Source organism: Gorilla gorilla, chromosome 22, assembly GCF_029281585.2.
Source record: "Gorilla gorilla gorilla isolate KB3781 chromosome 22, NHGRI_mGorGor1-v2.1_pri, whole genome shotgun sequence".
Lineage (NCBI taxonomy): Eukaryota > Metazoa > Chordata > Mammalia > Primates > Hominidae > Gorilla > Gorilla gorilla.
In genome coordinates, this window is record NC_073246.2 from 44,720,841 (window position 1) to 44,733,483 (window position 12,643).

The 12,643-nt window shown below is 55.4% G+C and overlaps 1 protein-coding gene across 5 annotated transcripts in view; it reads right to left on the reverse strand.

Annotated features, from left to right (window-relative positions):
• Positions 1 to 304: 304 nt before the first annotated feature.
• The window catches only part of WDR4 (WDR4 tRNA N7-guanosine methyltransferase non-catalytic subunit), a 36,331-nt gene continuing 23,992 nt past the window's right edge, over positions 305 to 12,643 (reverse strand). For 4 of the 5 annotated variants that reach the window (XM_055373657.2, XM_004062866.5, XM_055373659.2 and 1 more), the window contains 4 exons: positions 11,595 to 11,659; positions 10,604 to 10,787; positions 9,273 to 9,342; positions 305 to 7,259 (listed from right to left, as the gene is read on the reverse strand). In XM_055373657.2, the coding sequence (XP_055229632.1) occupies positions 7,066 to 7,259; positions 9,273 to 9,342; positions 10,604 to 10,787; positions 11,595 to 11,659 (513 nt within the window). In that variant the 3' untranslated portion in view covers positions 305 to 7,065. The remainder of the gene's footprint in view (positions 7,260 to 9,272; positions 9,343 to 10,603; positions 10,788 to 11,594; positions 11,660 to 12,643) is intronic. The other variant, XM_019017764.4, reaches the window with a different exon arrangement.

The following is a 12,643-nucleotide window of genomic DNA, read 5'->3' on the forward strand; positions in this document are numbered from 1 at the left end:
CTTTTGAGGAAAAAACAATCCTCCGGAGGGTAAGACAAACAAGTCCTGCCTTGCACAGAAATCACCCTCGTCCCTCCAGCCAGTGTGCAGACACTTCTGAATACCCAGGATTCTGCAGGGACAGCAGGAGGGTCACACCTGGGAAGGACTAAATCATCCAAGGAAAGGCTACTTCAGCCTCACTCTAGTGAGCTTAAAACAAACCTGAAAAAGACCAAATTAATCTACATGGGGCTTAACAGCCTGCCAGAAAGCGTAATATTCTTTAAAGGAACGTTAACAAAACTTCACAATAATGTAAATCTCACGTGTTCCTAGTCAAAAATTTACTAGACAGACTCAGTAACAGAAAAACATATCCCATAAGCAGAGGACAAATCACAGATGCTCCTCGACTTACGATGGAGCTACATCCCAACAAGCTCATCGTCGGCCGACAGATCACACGCAAGTGGTCCACAGTCGAAGAAACAAGACCTAGATATGACAGTAATAATGAATTAGCAGAAAAGGAACAATTATCTTAAATTTGCTCCATATGCTGGAGGGTATTTTTTAAAGCATGATTATGATTAAAAGAGAAATGGAAGACACTGGTGTGCTTTTTTGTTTGTTTGTTTTTTTGAGACCGTCACTCTGTCACCCAGGCTGGAATGCAGTAGTGCAATCACGGCTTGCTGCAGCCTCAAACTCCCAGGCTCAAGTGATCCTCCCACCTCAGCCTCCCGAGCAGCTGGGACTACAGGCATGTGCCACCACACCTGGCTAATTTTTTTTTTTTTTTTTAGACAGATTCTTGCTCTGTCGCCCAGGCTGGAGTACAGTGGCGCGATCTCGGCTCACTGCAACCTCTGCCTCCCAGGTTCAAGCGATTCTCCTGCTTTAGCCTCTCAAATAACTGGGACAACAGGCATGCGCCCAGCTAATTTTTTATATTTTTAGTAGAGACAGGGTTTCACCATATTGGCAGCGATTCTCCTGCTTTAGCCTCTCAAATAACTGGGACAACAGGCATGTGCCCAGCTAATTTTTTATATTTTTAGTAGAGACAGGGTTTCACCATATTGGCCAAGCTGGTCTCAAACTCCTGAACTTGTGATCCGCTGTCCTCCCAAAGTGCTGGGATTACCGGTGTGAGCCACCGCACCTGACCTTTTTAATTATTTTTAAAGATGAGGTCTCCCTGTATTGCCCAGGCTAGTCTCAAACTCCTGGGCTCAAGCAATCCCCCTGCCTCAACTTCCCAAAGTGTTGGGATCACAGGTGTGAGCCGCCAGCCTAGCTGGAAGACATTTTTTAAAATACCAAAACCAAATTTACAGAGATGAAAAAACACAATGGCTCCTACAGAAAATGGCCATAGCTTAACAGCAGCTTAAACGATCAGTGGGCTTGAAGACGTGGAAACAGAATCTACCAAAAATGAAACGCAAACTGAAGAAGATGAGCAGACTCACGGACCCATGAGTCCACAGCAAGCAGCCCATTTGAGTACCTGGGACTGCAGGAGGCAGGGGAAGAGACTGTGAATAGCTAGAATATTTCCAAATTGCATAAAAATGACAAAGCCTACAAATCTTGACAAACCCCCAAAACACACACACATACCCTAAAGCTTATCAAATTACAGAAAACCAGGGATAAAGAGAAAAAATCAAAAGCAGCCGCAGAATACATACATGATGACTGTCATGTATCAGTCAAGAGATGGAAACATTTAACACGAAGAACGATTCAACAGGAACAGAGGGTTCCACTAACATGTAAAGAGACTTCTGAGCACAGAGGCGCTGAGGCCTCGGGAGAACCTCCACCGCCAGGACTGAGACAACAAACCCACAAGCATTGAGTCTGGATCTCGGTGAGAACCTCGGAACCCCACGTCGGCTGAGACGCAGCTCTGAACTGAGGGAGGCTATGACGTGCCGGGTGGTGCAGTTGGCCGAGGTGCAGCAGGCCAAGGCCTGAGAGCAGGAAGCCCGGGGCGGGAGTGCCAGCGAGACTCACCCAGAAGCTCTCCCTGGGGCAGGAGGGAGGCAGACTCCCTGGGGCAGGAGGGAGGCAGACGCCCTGGGAGCTGGACAGAGGCAAGGAAGCTTAGCAGGAATCCTTCCCACCGTGGTGAATGAACCTGGGTGTCGCTAAACTCCTGGAGACTGTCACTGAGAGCCCCCGCCCCCACCATGAGGCTGGCAGGCACACACCACGGAAGCCAGGAAAAGCAAGCACACTGGAACCAGGAGGGCAGACCCCTCCCTCCTGTGGAGTCCCTCCAGCTCCTTCCAGTGACAGAGCCAAACACTGTGCCAACCTGCAAAGGAGGGTAGAGGGAGGGCCCTGCCCAGGGTCACACGGCAGGGCTGAGAAGGGTGCACTGGGCACGGAGAGGCAAGACAGGGATAGCTGGAGACACCGTGTGGGGGCCACACATATCTGCACGTGCACATACAATCACCCTCCCACTGTGAAGCACAAAACAGGGCTCAACAAATCTAAAGAGAGGGAAGTCAGCAAAGTATATTCTGAGACCACAATGGAATTAAAACCAGAAACCAGAAACAACAACAAAATCTGGAGGAAAACCCTAAATGTTTGGAAATTAAACCATACTTCCAAATAACCCACAGACCAAAGATCTCGCAAGGGAAATCAGAAAGTAAAACGTATCACGTCAACATATATGGGGTACAGGAAGAAACACAGAAAGCTCTCCTTCCCGGAGGGGCCCTCGCGGCTGGTCAGCTGCTGCTGGCTGCTGGCAGGAGGCCTCAGTTCTCTGCCATGGTAAACTTTATAGGCTGGCTGAGTGCCCTCGTGAGCTTGCGGCACATTTCCCCCAGGGTAAGTGATCTAAGACGGGTAAGTCAAGGTTTTGGTAAGGTGGCCTCAGAGAACAGGATCAAGGTTAGGTCTGGATCAAAGGTGGGCAGTGTCACTGGCTCCCTGCAAAACTCCACACCACACACTATGGGCCTTCCAAGTCGATCATGAGCCGCCACAGCCGCAAACACTAGGCGTGAGGATGCACTGCGTTTTCCACGCTGGGGTCGGGGTCTGGGATGAAGGACTGGCAGGATCTTCCAAGAAATGTGCATAACTGAGAGCCAGCAATTCCACACGCAAGTACACACCCAACAGAAATGCTTACAATGTTCCAGAAGATGGGTGCTGGCCGGGGGCAGTGGCTCACACCTGTAATCCCAGTGCTTTGGGAAACTAAGGCAGGAGGACTGCTTGAGGCCAAAAGTTCGAGACCAGCCTGCGAAGCAGAGCAAGACACCATCTCTACAAAAACTACAAAAATTAGCCAGCATGCAGGCACACACCTGCAGTCCCAGCTACTCAGGAGACTGAGGTGGGAGGATCGCTTGAGCCCAGGAGGCCCAGTGAGCCAAGGTCACACCACTGTACTCCAGCCTGGGTAACAGAGCAAGACCCTGTCTCTAAAAATAAAAAAAAAACAGAAGACAGGTGCCAGCATGTTCATCACTGCACTATTCCTAACAGCCAAACTGTGGAAACTACCCAAATGCCCATCGATAATAGAACGAACGCACTGTGGAATTTTCACACAATGGAGTACTTGGCATACATAGCACTGAGAATGAACAATCCACAACCACAGGCAACAAGGTGGATGAGCCTCACAGAGAGTGGAGCAGAAGCAGCCACAGCAAGAGGGAAACTGAGGTCAGGCCGGCCAGCATGCGTGTGCAGTGCCTAGGAGGGAACATGGGCGTGCGGGCTTCTCAGCAGGTGCTAAGTGTCCTGCTTCTCGTGGGTAGTCACACACTGCATTCAGTTGCTGAAATCCCAGTTCCAGCATTTCACATGCACTTTTCGGATGTACAGTACGCACACTGTAATCAAAATGAAGAAAGACGGGCTGGGCATAATGGCTCGTGCCTGTAATCCCAGCACTCTGGGAGGCCAAGGTGGGAGGACTGCTTGAGCCTGGGAGGTTGAGGCTGCTGTGAGCTGAGATCACACCACTGCACTTCAGCCTGGGTGACAGAGTGAGACCGTCTGGAAGAAAGTGCTTAGAATTAAATACAATAGATTGGGTGCAGTGGCTGACACCTATAATCCCAGCACTTTGGGAGTGCGAGGCGAGAGGATCACCTGAGGTCAGGAGTTGGAGGCCAGCCTGGCAAACATGGCAAAACCCCATCTCTACTAAAAATACAAAAATTAGCCAGGCGTGGTGGCGGGCGCCTGTAATCCCAGCTACTTAGGAGGCTGAGGTAGGAGAATCGCTTGAACCCGGGAGGCGGAGGTTGCAGTGAGGTGGAGGTTGCAGTGAGCCGAGATTGTGCCACCGCACTCCAGCCTGGGCAACAGAGCAAGACTCTGTCTCAAAAAAAAAATAACCAGATACAATGACCAAATTTTCTTCATCAATTAAAGAGGTAGAACAAAGTCCAAGGAATGTCCCAAAAGTAAAATACATAGAAACTAAAAAAATAACGGAAGAGAGCAGATGAAATTGAAGGAGTGAGATCCTCCCAGATGGCAAACAGGGTGGCGACGTCTCACAGAACAGACCCAGCTGCGAGGCAGTCACGGGGGACAGGAAGGCGGTGGGTGCTGCTGTTCTGGGTGAAGGGGCCAGAGACAAAACTCTAAATACACGCGGAGCTGGGTTCAACCCATGTAACTGTAAGAGGTATTTCTGGGATGACTTCGGGCAGGTGAACAGGAACCAGTCTATCAGTCAAGGTACCAGCAAGAAGGCAGCTGCGCCATCCACTGAGACACAGAAACGGCTATTGGCAGAGGGACCAACTCAGGACCAAGGCAGGATGCTGAGGAATAGCAGGAAGCCAACCCGGCTGGGGAGGAAGCAGAGCCTCAGAGTAGCCCCGCAGTCCTGGTGGAGAGACACAGTCCTGTGAGGAGGCCGTTCTGTCTCAGTCCCAGCCACTCCACTCTGCAGCCATAGCACAAAGCAGACACAGATGAGACGTGGACAGACAGGAATGGCTGCATCCATAAGTTTATTCTCAGACAATGAAATGTGAATTTCATGATTTTCATGTCATGAAATATATTTTTGTTTTCAACCATTTTTAAAATGTAAAAAAGCCATTCACAGGCCATCTATCAGGCCGTGGGCAGGATGCAGCGCATAGGCCTGTCTGCCAGACCCTATTTTAGGTGAAGATGCCAGCAAGACCAACCTGAACCTCTCCTAAAACCAAGACTTTCAAAGCACACTATGAACGAGAAAGCATGCCCTGCGCCAGATGCCCTGGCAGCGTGAAGGAGGCCAGGCTGCTTGTACAGGACAGTGGCCCAGCGTGACCCCTGCCTTCTGAAACCCCTGATCCCCAGCAGAGAGGAGTGGGCCTCAGCTTTGCAGACAGCACTGTTTCCAGATCAATGTTAAAAGGAAAACAAGGCACTTACGAAAAATTTGAAGCATTCCAGCTTTTGATACACAAAAGGATTCTGAGTACCCAGCGATAGCCCACATCAAAGTCATCGCCAGCATGAACCTGTTCCTGTGTGGAGACTTCATCACTGGACAGCAGGTAGGAGCCGGCCTGAACGAAGTAAGTGATGTACCCAGAAGCCTGCCCATTGCAGAAGCCTCTTCCCAAATCACGCGGCGCACACCTCACACACAGCACACAATCACACAGCGCACACCTCACACACAGCGCACGATCACGCGGCGCGCACCTCACTCAGCGCACGACCACGCGGCGCACACCTCACACACAGCGCACGACCACGCGGCGCGCACCTCACACACAGCTCACGATCACGCTGTGCGCACCTCACAGCGCACGACCACGCGGCGCGCACCTCACACACACACAGCGCACGACCACGCGGCGCGCACCTCACTCACACACAGCGCACGACCACGCGGCGCGCACCTCACTCACACAGCGCACGACCACGCGGCGCGCACCTCACACACACACAGCGCACGACCACGCGGCGCGCACCTCACACACACACAGCGCACGACCACGCGGCGCGCACCTCACACACACACAGCGCACGACCACGCGGCGCGCACCTCACTCACACACAGCGCACGACCACGCGGCGCGCACCTCACTCACACACAGCGCACGACCACGCGGCGCGCACCTCACACACACACAGCGCACGACCACGCGGCGCGCACCTCACTCACACACAGCGCACGATCACGCGGCGCGCACCTCACACACACACAGCGCACGACCACGCGGCGCGCACCTCACTCACACACAGCACAGGCACCAAGGAGTTTTGCCTGGTATATTAGGTTGCTGCTAAACATTCCTAGGAAGTTGCGAAGGTTCATCCTTGCTGATCGGTGATTGAAATTCAGCAACATCCCTGTGGCTCTGCAGTGTGTGCCAAGGTCAAATCAAATCATAACGACGTCCTCAATCACCTCCCTGTAAACCGGATGCCAGCCAGGCCCGTGCTCACACTTCCTGAAACAAGTTCACCGTCTGCGCCACCGATGCCAGACAGAGCTCCCTGCGACTCCGCAACGTGTTTCTCACTTCCCACAAGGGAGCCTCTCTCCAGGAGCAGCTCCTGAGCACAAGGGCTATGGCTGGGGCTGGGGCGGGCTGAAGCATTCGTGCTGAGTTTCAACAGCCTGGGTGGTGAGCAGCTACTGCGGGACAGCACGTCACCTGGATGCTGAGACGGCGGAACAACACGACAACATCCACCATGCTAGAAACGTCTGCCCACAGATGCTCCTAGAGGAAGACGCAGCGGACACGAAGGGCGGTATGAGAACAGGAGAAACAGACAGCTGCCGCCACCACCGGCTCACACGCAGCCTCCAACATGAAAAGAAAGTGCTTCAAGAGCTTCCACTCCACTGGTCTGGCTTCCCTTCAACCAGAAAGGGGGCACAGGCACCCAGCAAGAGCCTGTGCTGGTGACACAGAATGTTCTTTCTAGAGCCCAGGGGACAGCCCCGTCCTCTGAGCTGGTCACAACTGACGTCACCTTTTCCTTCTTAAAGGGACATGCCAGGATGCAGGGGAACAAGTTAAAAAGCTTTTCCTAATTTGAGGTGAGAGGCACCACTGACCGCCACGATCAGCAACTTAACGTCGCCTCCCCCGGCCTCATCTTCTTGGCATGCCCGTTGGGCCCAGGCGGGGGACTCCGGCGCCGCTGCTTCTTCTCTAGCTGCTGCTGCAGTCTCTCCTCTTTCTTCTTCAGGTAGGAGGTCATGTTGTCGAACGTGGCCTTGTAGAGACTGCTGAAGCTGGCGTCTGCGCCGGCAGAGCCTGTGATGGGGGAACAAGGACAGGTGCCAGGTGGGGCAGGAACATGGGACTCGGCCACCACAGCGGGCCCCCTGCAGCAGGGAGTTACCTCGTGACTCCCGTAGTCCTCGGTGGACTGTGGAGGGCGCCTTCTGGGATGGCTCCCCACGGTGCCCACCTCCTGGGACCCACACCCTGGCTGGACCTGAGGACTGGCTACCAGCAGAATGGGGCAAAGACGAAAGAATGTAATGGAAACCAGGGCACCAAGGCTGGGCCTCCACCCCGCCAGCACTCTCTGCTTGCACGCCCGGAGAAAGCCACTACTGCACCATGAGCCGTCCTGTGGAGGGGCCCAGGTGGCAGGGGACCAGGAGCAGCAGCCTCTGGCCAACAGCCAGAGAGGCCCTCTGTCCTGCCGACAACCCAGACTGAGCCAGGTCGGGCCCTGCCTGGTGAAGCTGAGGTGGCCACCTGCAGAGACACAGCTCAGCTGAGTCCGGACCCCTGACCCACAGCAACAGTGAGATAGTAAGGGTGGGGTGCCTTAAGGCATCGAGTGGGGATAGCATGTTCTGCAGCCACAGGGAATGGACACGGATTTCATCTACTTTATCTAAGTGCCAAGGATTGGGGGCAATGACTGACCACAGGCACACGGAGACAGCCTCAGCCTGGCCAGGAAACCACAGGCCCAGCCGGTAACCCGCGCACCAGCCATTGCCTGAAGCCTGCCCATCCAGCAGGTGGCGCAGCCTCCCCGCCCCTCCAGTGACTCTGCTGCTTGTGGGACACTCTAGCAGCAGCCCTCCCCCGTCCCTCTCCCAATGCAGGCCCGCAAGTCTGCGCCAGGAACAGGCTGCTCTATCTATGGAACATCTCAGGAGAGCGAGTCCAGGCTTTGGCCTGAGACTGTTGTGCAAAGTGACACTCAACAGGTCTATGCTGTCCGTGGCCTAGAGCACGGGGGCCATGAGCACTGCAGATGCCCGGCCATGAGCACTGCCGCCTGCAGTCCCTGACACAGCCAGTGACAGGCCCACTCTGAAGTGTTCCTAAAGCAGATCCCAACCACGCTGGGGGGCCCGACCCTGCCCGTCTCAACCCTCAACATCCTAAGCAAAGCAGGAGGGAGGCAAGCCTCAGAGGCAGAGCCAGTGTGCCGCCACTCGGGGAGCCTGGCAGAAGGCGGCTGGGCCCCCATCAGCGGAAACTCCTCCGACCTCAGTGTGAATCCCTCCAGAGCTCCAAGGAACCTCAATGCTCACTGGAGTGGGGTTTGGCTTTGAAAGACTTCAGAGCAGCAACTTCTTGTCGTGAATGAGGCACCTGGATTCCATGCTGGGCTAATCCATCCTGCAGACACCATCGCCTACAAGACTGCACAGTGCTGGCACAATGACGCACCCAGAACTACGGTGTGTCATGTCGCCAGAAGGCAGGGTAGAAAATGTTCATCCAGCTCCTCCCTCAGCCTGGCTGCTCTCCTTCCTGCAGCCGCAGCCACGGGAGTTGCTGGCTAGATTCCCTCCCCTCAGCTGAGTGTTCCCGTCAGGACAGTGACCATCCTGTCCCTGCTCAGCCTCCTGAAGACCCCCGGGGCCTCTGGCTAGACCCCCACTAAACCTCCCAGTGAGGCCCTGCACTTGCTGACGCACACTGCAGTGGGATCAATTCCCTCAACACCGTGGACCAGGCCTGAGGCAGCACAGCACCCGCTCCCTCTGGGAGCCATCAGCTGCCAGCCCTGTCCTGGGGACCTTCAACGCCCAACTCTGAAGGCAGGTGCTCAGACCCTGAGCCCCCGGTTCCTGAGTGGCTCTCGTTAGCCTGACTCCCATGGGGGGGCTCCTTCTTCTGCTGTGCATCACCCACCTCCTGCCCTGCCCCCGCCTTCTGGATGGGGACACACGCTTACCCTCCCCCTTTATCTGCACACCAGGTCCCCCGGGCAGGTCACAGTGTGTGCTTCTGCTTTCTCTGGGGACCACGCTGGGTGTGACCCCCAAGGGCAGCCTGCACCCGTGCTCTCACCTTCCAGCATGGCCCAGTTCCCACGAAGAACACCAGAGACTTTCTTTAACACGGCGCTCTCAGGAACAGACTGCAGGCGACAAACAGGAAATCTTCATCAGAAAGAGGCAGCCCTGGAAACCCAGCACCAGGACGCAACACATGCTGGCCAGAGAGGCTTGCAGGGGAGGTCCCCTCCTGGTGCCTGGGGACCCCCATTCACCTTCTGTGGAGACCTGGGGAGGCAGCCCCCGCAGCTGACCCATGATGCCAGGGCAAGCTCTTCACATGCAGTTCATCAACCTCAGGGGCCCAGCAGGTGCGACAGGCACCCACTGGGGACATCATGTGGCCTGCCACTTCTCAGGTAAAAAGAACTGGATGGCTTAAAAGTGCTTCCAGGTCAGGCGCAATGGCTCACACCTGTAATCCCAGCACTTTGGGAGGCCAAGGCGGGCGGATCACCTGAGGTTGGAAGTTCGAGACCAGCCTGACCAACATGGAGAAACCCCGTCTCTACTAAAAATACAAAATTAGCCGGGTGTGGTGGCGCATGCCTGTAATCCCAGCTACTCGGGAGGCTGAGGCAGGAGAATCGCTTGAACCCGGGAGGCGGAGGTTGCGGTGAGCCGAGATAGCGCCATTGTACTCCAGCCTGGGCAACAAGAGCAAAACTCCGTCTCAAAAAAAAAAAAAAAAAGAAAAAAAAAGTGCTTCCAAAGTGCTCAACTGAGCTTTGGCAAATGGGTACCTACTCCACTCAACTCCACAGCAACCCTGTGAGACGCAGGGCGGGCAGGGGCATTGCTCCCACGTTACCAGGAGCAATGCGGACAAGGTACAGGGTTCGCCCCGTCCCCCAGCAAGGAAGCAGCTCGGCCCGCCGCCCTCGCCCAGAGACCCCACCGTCTCCCCAGAGGAAAGCAGCTCAGCCTGCCGCCCTTGCCCCCTCCTCTACCCGGGGCTCCACATGCTCCTGAGGACTCAGCCAGTGCCCCAGGCCCGAGGCTGTGCTAATCCAGCCTCCAAGTGTTAGTCCCACACACCCTAGCCACACTGAGTGCCAACTTCATCGCTAAGTGTGGTGTGGGGGGCCACACACTCCCCCAAAAAAAGAACTGCTGCAGACATCACCACGTGGGACAAGCCAGCCAGGCCGGCCAGGCACCCGGCTCCCTTCACCCACGGTGGAAGCCCCAGCCACTGCCATTCAGGACACAGACCCTGGGCCCCAGAAGTGGCTGAGTTGAAAGAGGCTTACCCGTGGACCCAAAAAACATAGCTGCTGCCCCACACCCCCCAGGCTTATGGAAAGGCAGGGCATAGGACATCTGGAAGGTGCCGAGTCTCACCTGCCACTGGTCGCCCATAGGCCTGTAGAGCACCAGGGGGGCTTCCTGGCAGTCCTGGAGCACCCACAGCCCCTGGGTCTCCTCGAAAGCCATGTCCCACACTTGGTGCTGGAACGCCAGCTGCTGCCTGTACACCAACTGCTGTCTGCGGGCGTCCAGCTGGAAGATGTAGACCACAGGAGTGCTTGCCACGAAGAAAGAGAGCATGATTACTAGGACTGCAGGCCCACGGGCTCCGCTCTGCAGCCAGCACCCCAGACGGTGCAGCCCTCGCTGGTGCCACCTCAGGAGAGCCTACGCTGAAAGCCCCAGCTGCGCCACTCCCAAATGCCGGCGCCGGGGAAACCATGGGGTGACGTACACTTTTTTAAGTCCTAAGCTCTGGAGTGGCTCGTGGTGCAGCAATAGCTAACCAGCACGGTACAGGCAGGCAGGGCAGGAGGATGCAGGCCCTGGGCTCAGGCGCAGCTCTCCTCTCACACCTGCGTAGTTCTAGAACGAGCTAAGAGACCTCCCCAGGCTGTCATAAGGACAAGATGAAAACTGCCGAAAGCACCAAATAGAATACCTTTCCTGACACACAGAAGTCACTCAGGAAGCAGCAGCAGAACTGCACTCCACCCCTAAACCCACCTTGTCAGCACCACCAACCCCAGGGGTTCCCATCCAACCAGCCCCGAGCCGGGAGTGAGGTGATGCCACCACGACTGGCCCAGAGGAAAGTCTGTCATCTCAGAAGGCCAGGCAGAGGCTGCTGGTGCTCTTTACGCCAGGGGAGTTCAACGTCAGGTTGAAGAGCGCTGGCTGAGAGGAGCCCCCACCCTCACGCAGCAGCAGTCATCAAAAGTGACATTCTCAGAGGGAGGTGCTAGACCAATACCACCGCCGTTCAGGACCTCTTCATTGAGGACGTGGGCCAGAGGCCAACCCGCTAACTCTTCCCCCTGCAGTCTGCAGAACCAGAGGCCACAGAGGTGCCGCCGCAGCTTACCCGTCGCACAGGAGCGCCACGCAGTTCTCCTGGCACCAGAACGCAATCCTGGATGCGGCAAACCTCTAAAAGGAGAAGAAGCCCATTAACTTCACGCCACCTGCAGGGGCCCGGCGCTGGGCGCTCTGATCCAACAAGAGCAAGACCGAAGGATGCTCACGCCCCCACATATCGAGGAAGAGGAAACAGCACTGGAACATTCTGGAATCAGTGAGGAAAGGAGGGTAACCGATTCCCTGTTTCCCAAGCAGATGACAAAAGCCCCCCAGTGGTTCTGGCACTCCCTGCAGGGCCTGCAACAGCCTCCAAAGCCAACAAAATGGGTCAGACAGTGAGGAGAGGAGGGAGCGGAGGACACAGGGGAAAGGAAGAGATGAGAGCGACACATACAACTGCACTGAGCTCCCACAGTTCCTGGCAGAGGAAATATTAAAAATGAAGAAGAGGCCGGGCACAGTGGCTCACGCCTTTAATCCCAGCTACTCAGGAGCCTGAGGCGGAGGTTGCTGTGAGTCGAGATAGCACCACTGCACTCCAGCCTGGGCAAGAGTGGGACTCCATCTCAAAAAAAAAAAAAAAAATTTCTTTTTAAATGAAGGAAACTTCCAGGAACCTGAGTCCACGTGAAGCATGAAGGAAAAGGCCTGGTCCTCTCTTACACAGCTGCCTGGCAGGGGGCAGAGGCCACACCACACAGTTCTCTAGGAAATGGAACAGACCGTTTGGCGAGAAACTTCGCCAAGGCCTGGGCTTTCAGGGTGTCATGAGATTGCTCCAAGCTGGCCAGAGAATGCTGGAGTGGGCCCGGCCCCACCCCTGCCCCACCTGGCTGGCAGACCCACAAAGGTGCATGCTCAAGCACCTCCATTCCTTCCACTTCAGAGCAGGATTAGAGGCCTTCCTGTACATTAACTGTTTGCACGCAACGGGGAGACAAATTATTTCCCACTGACATGACGAGCCACCTTCAGAATTTGAAATACGAGATTTCCCTCACACAGGAGGAAGTCTAGCATTGAGAGCAAACGTTTCCAACGGCGAAGTGACTT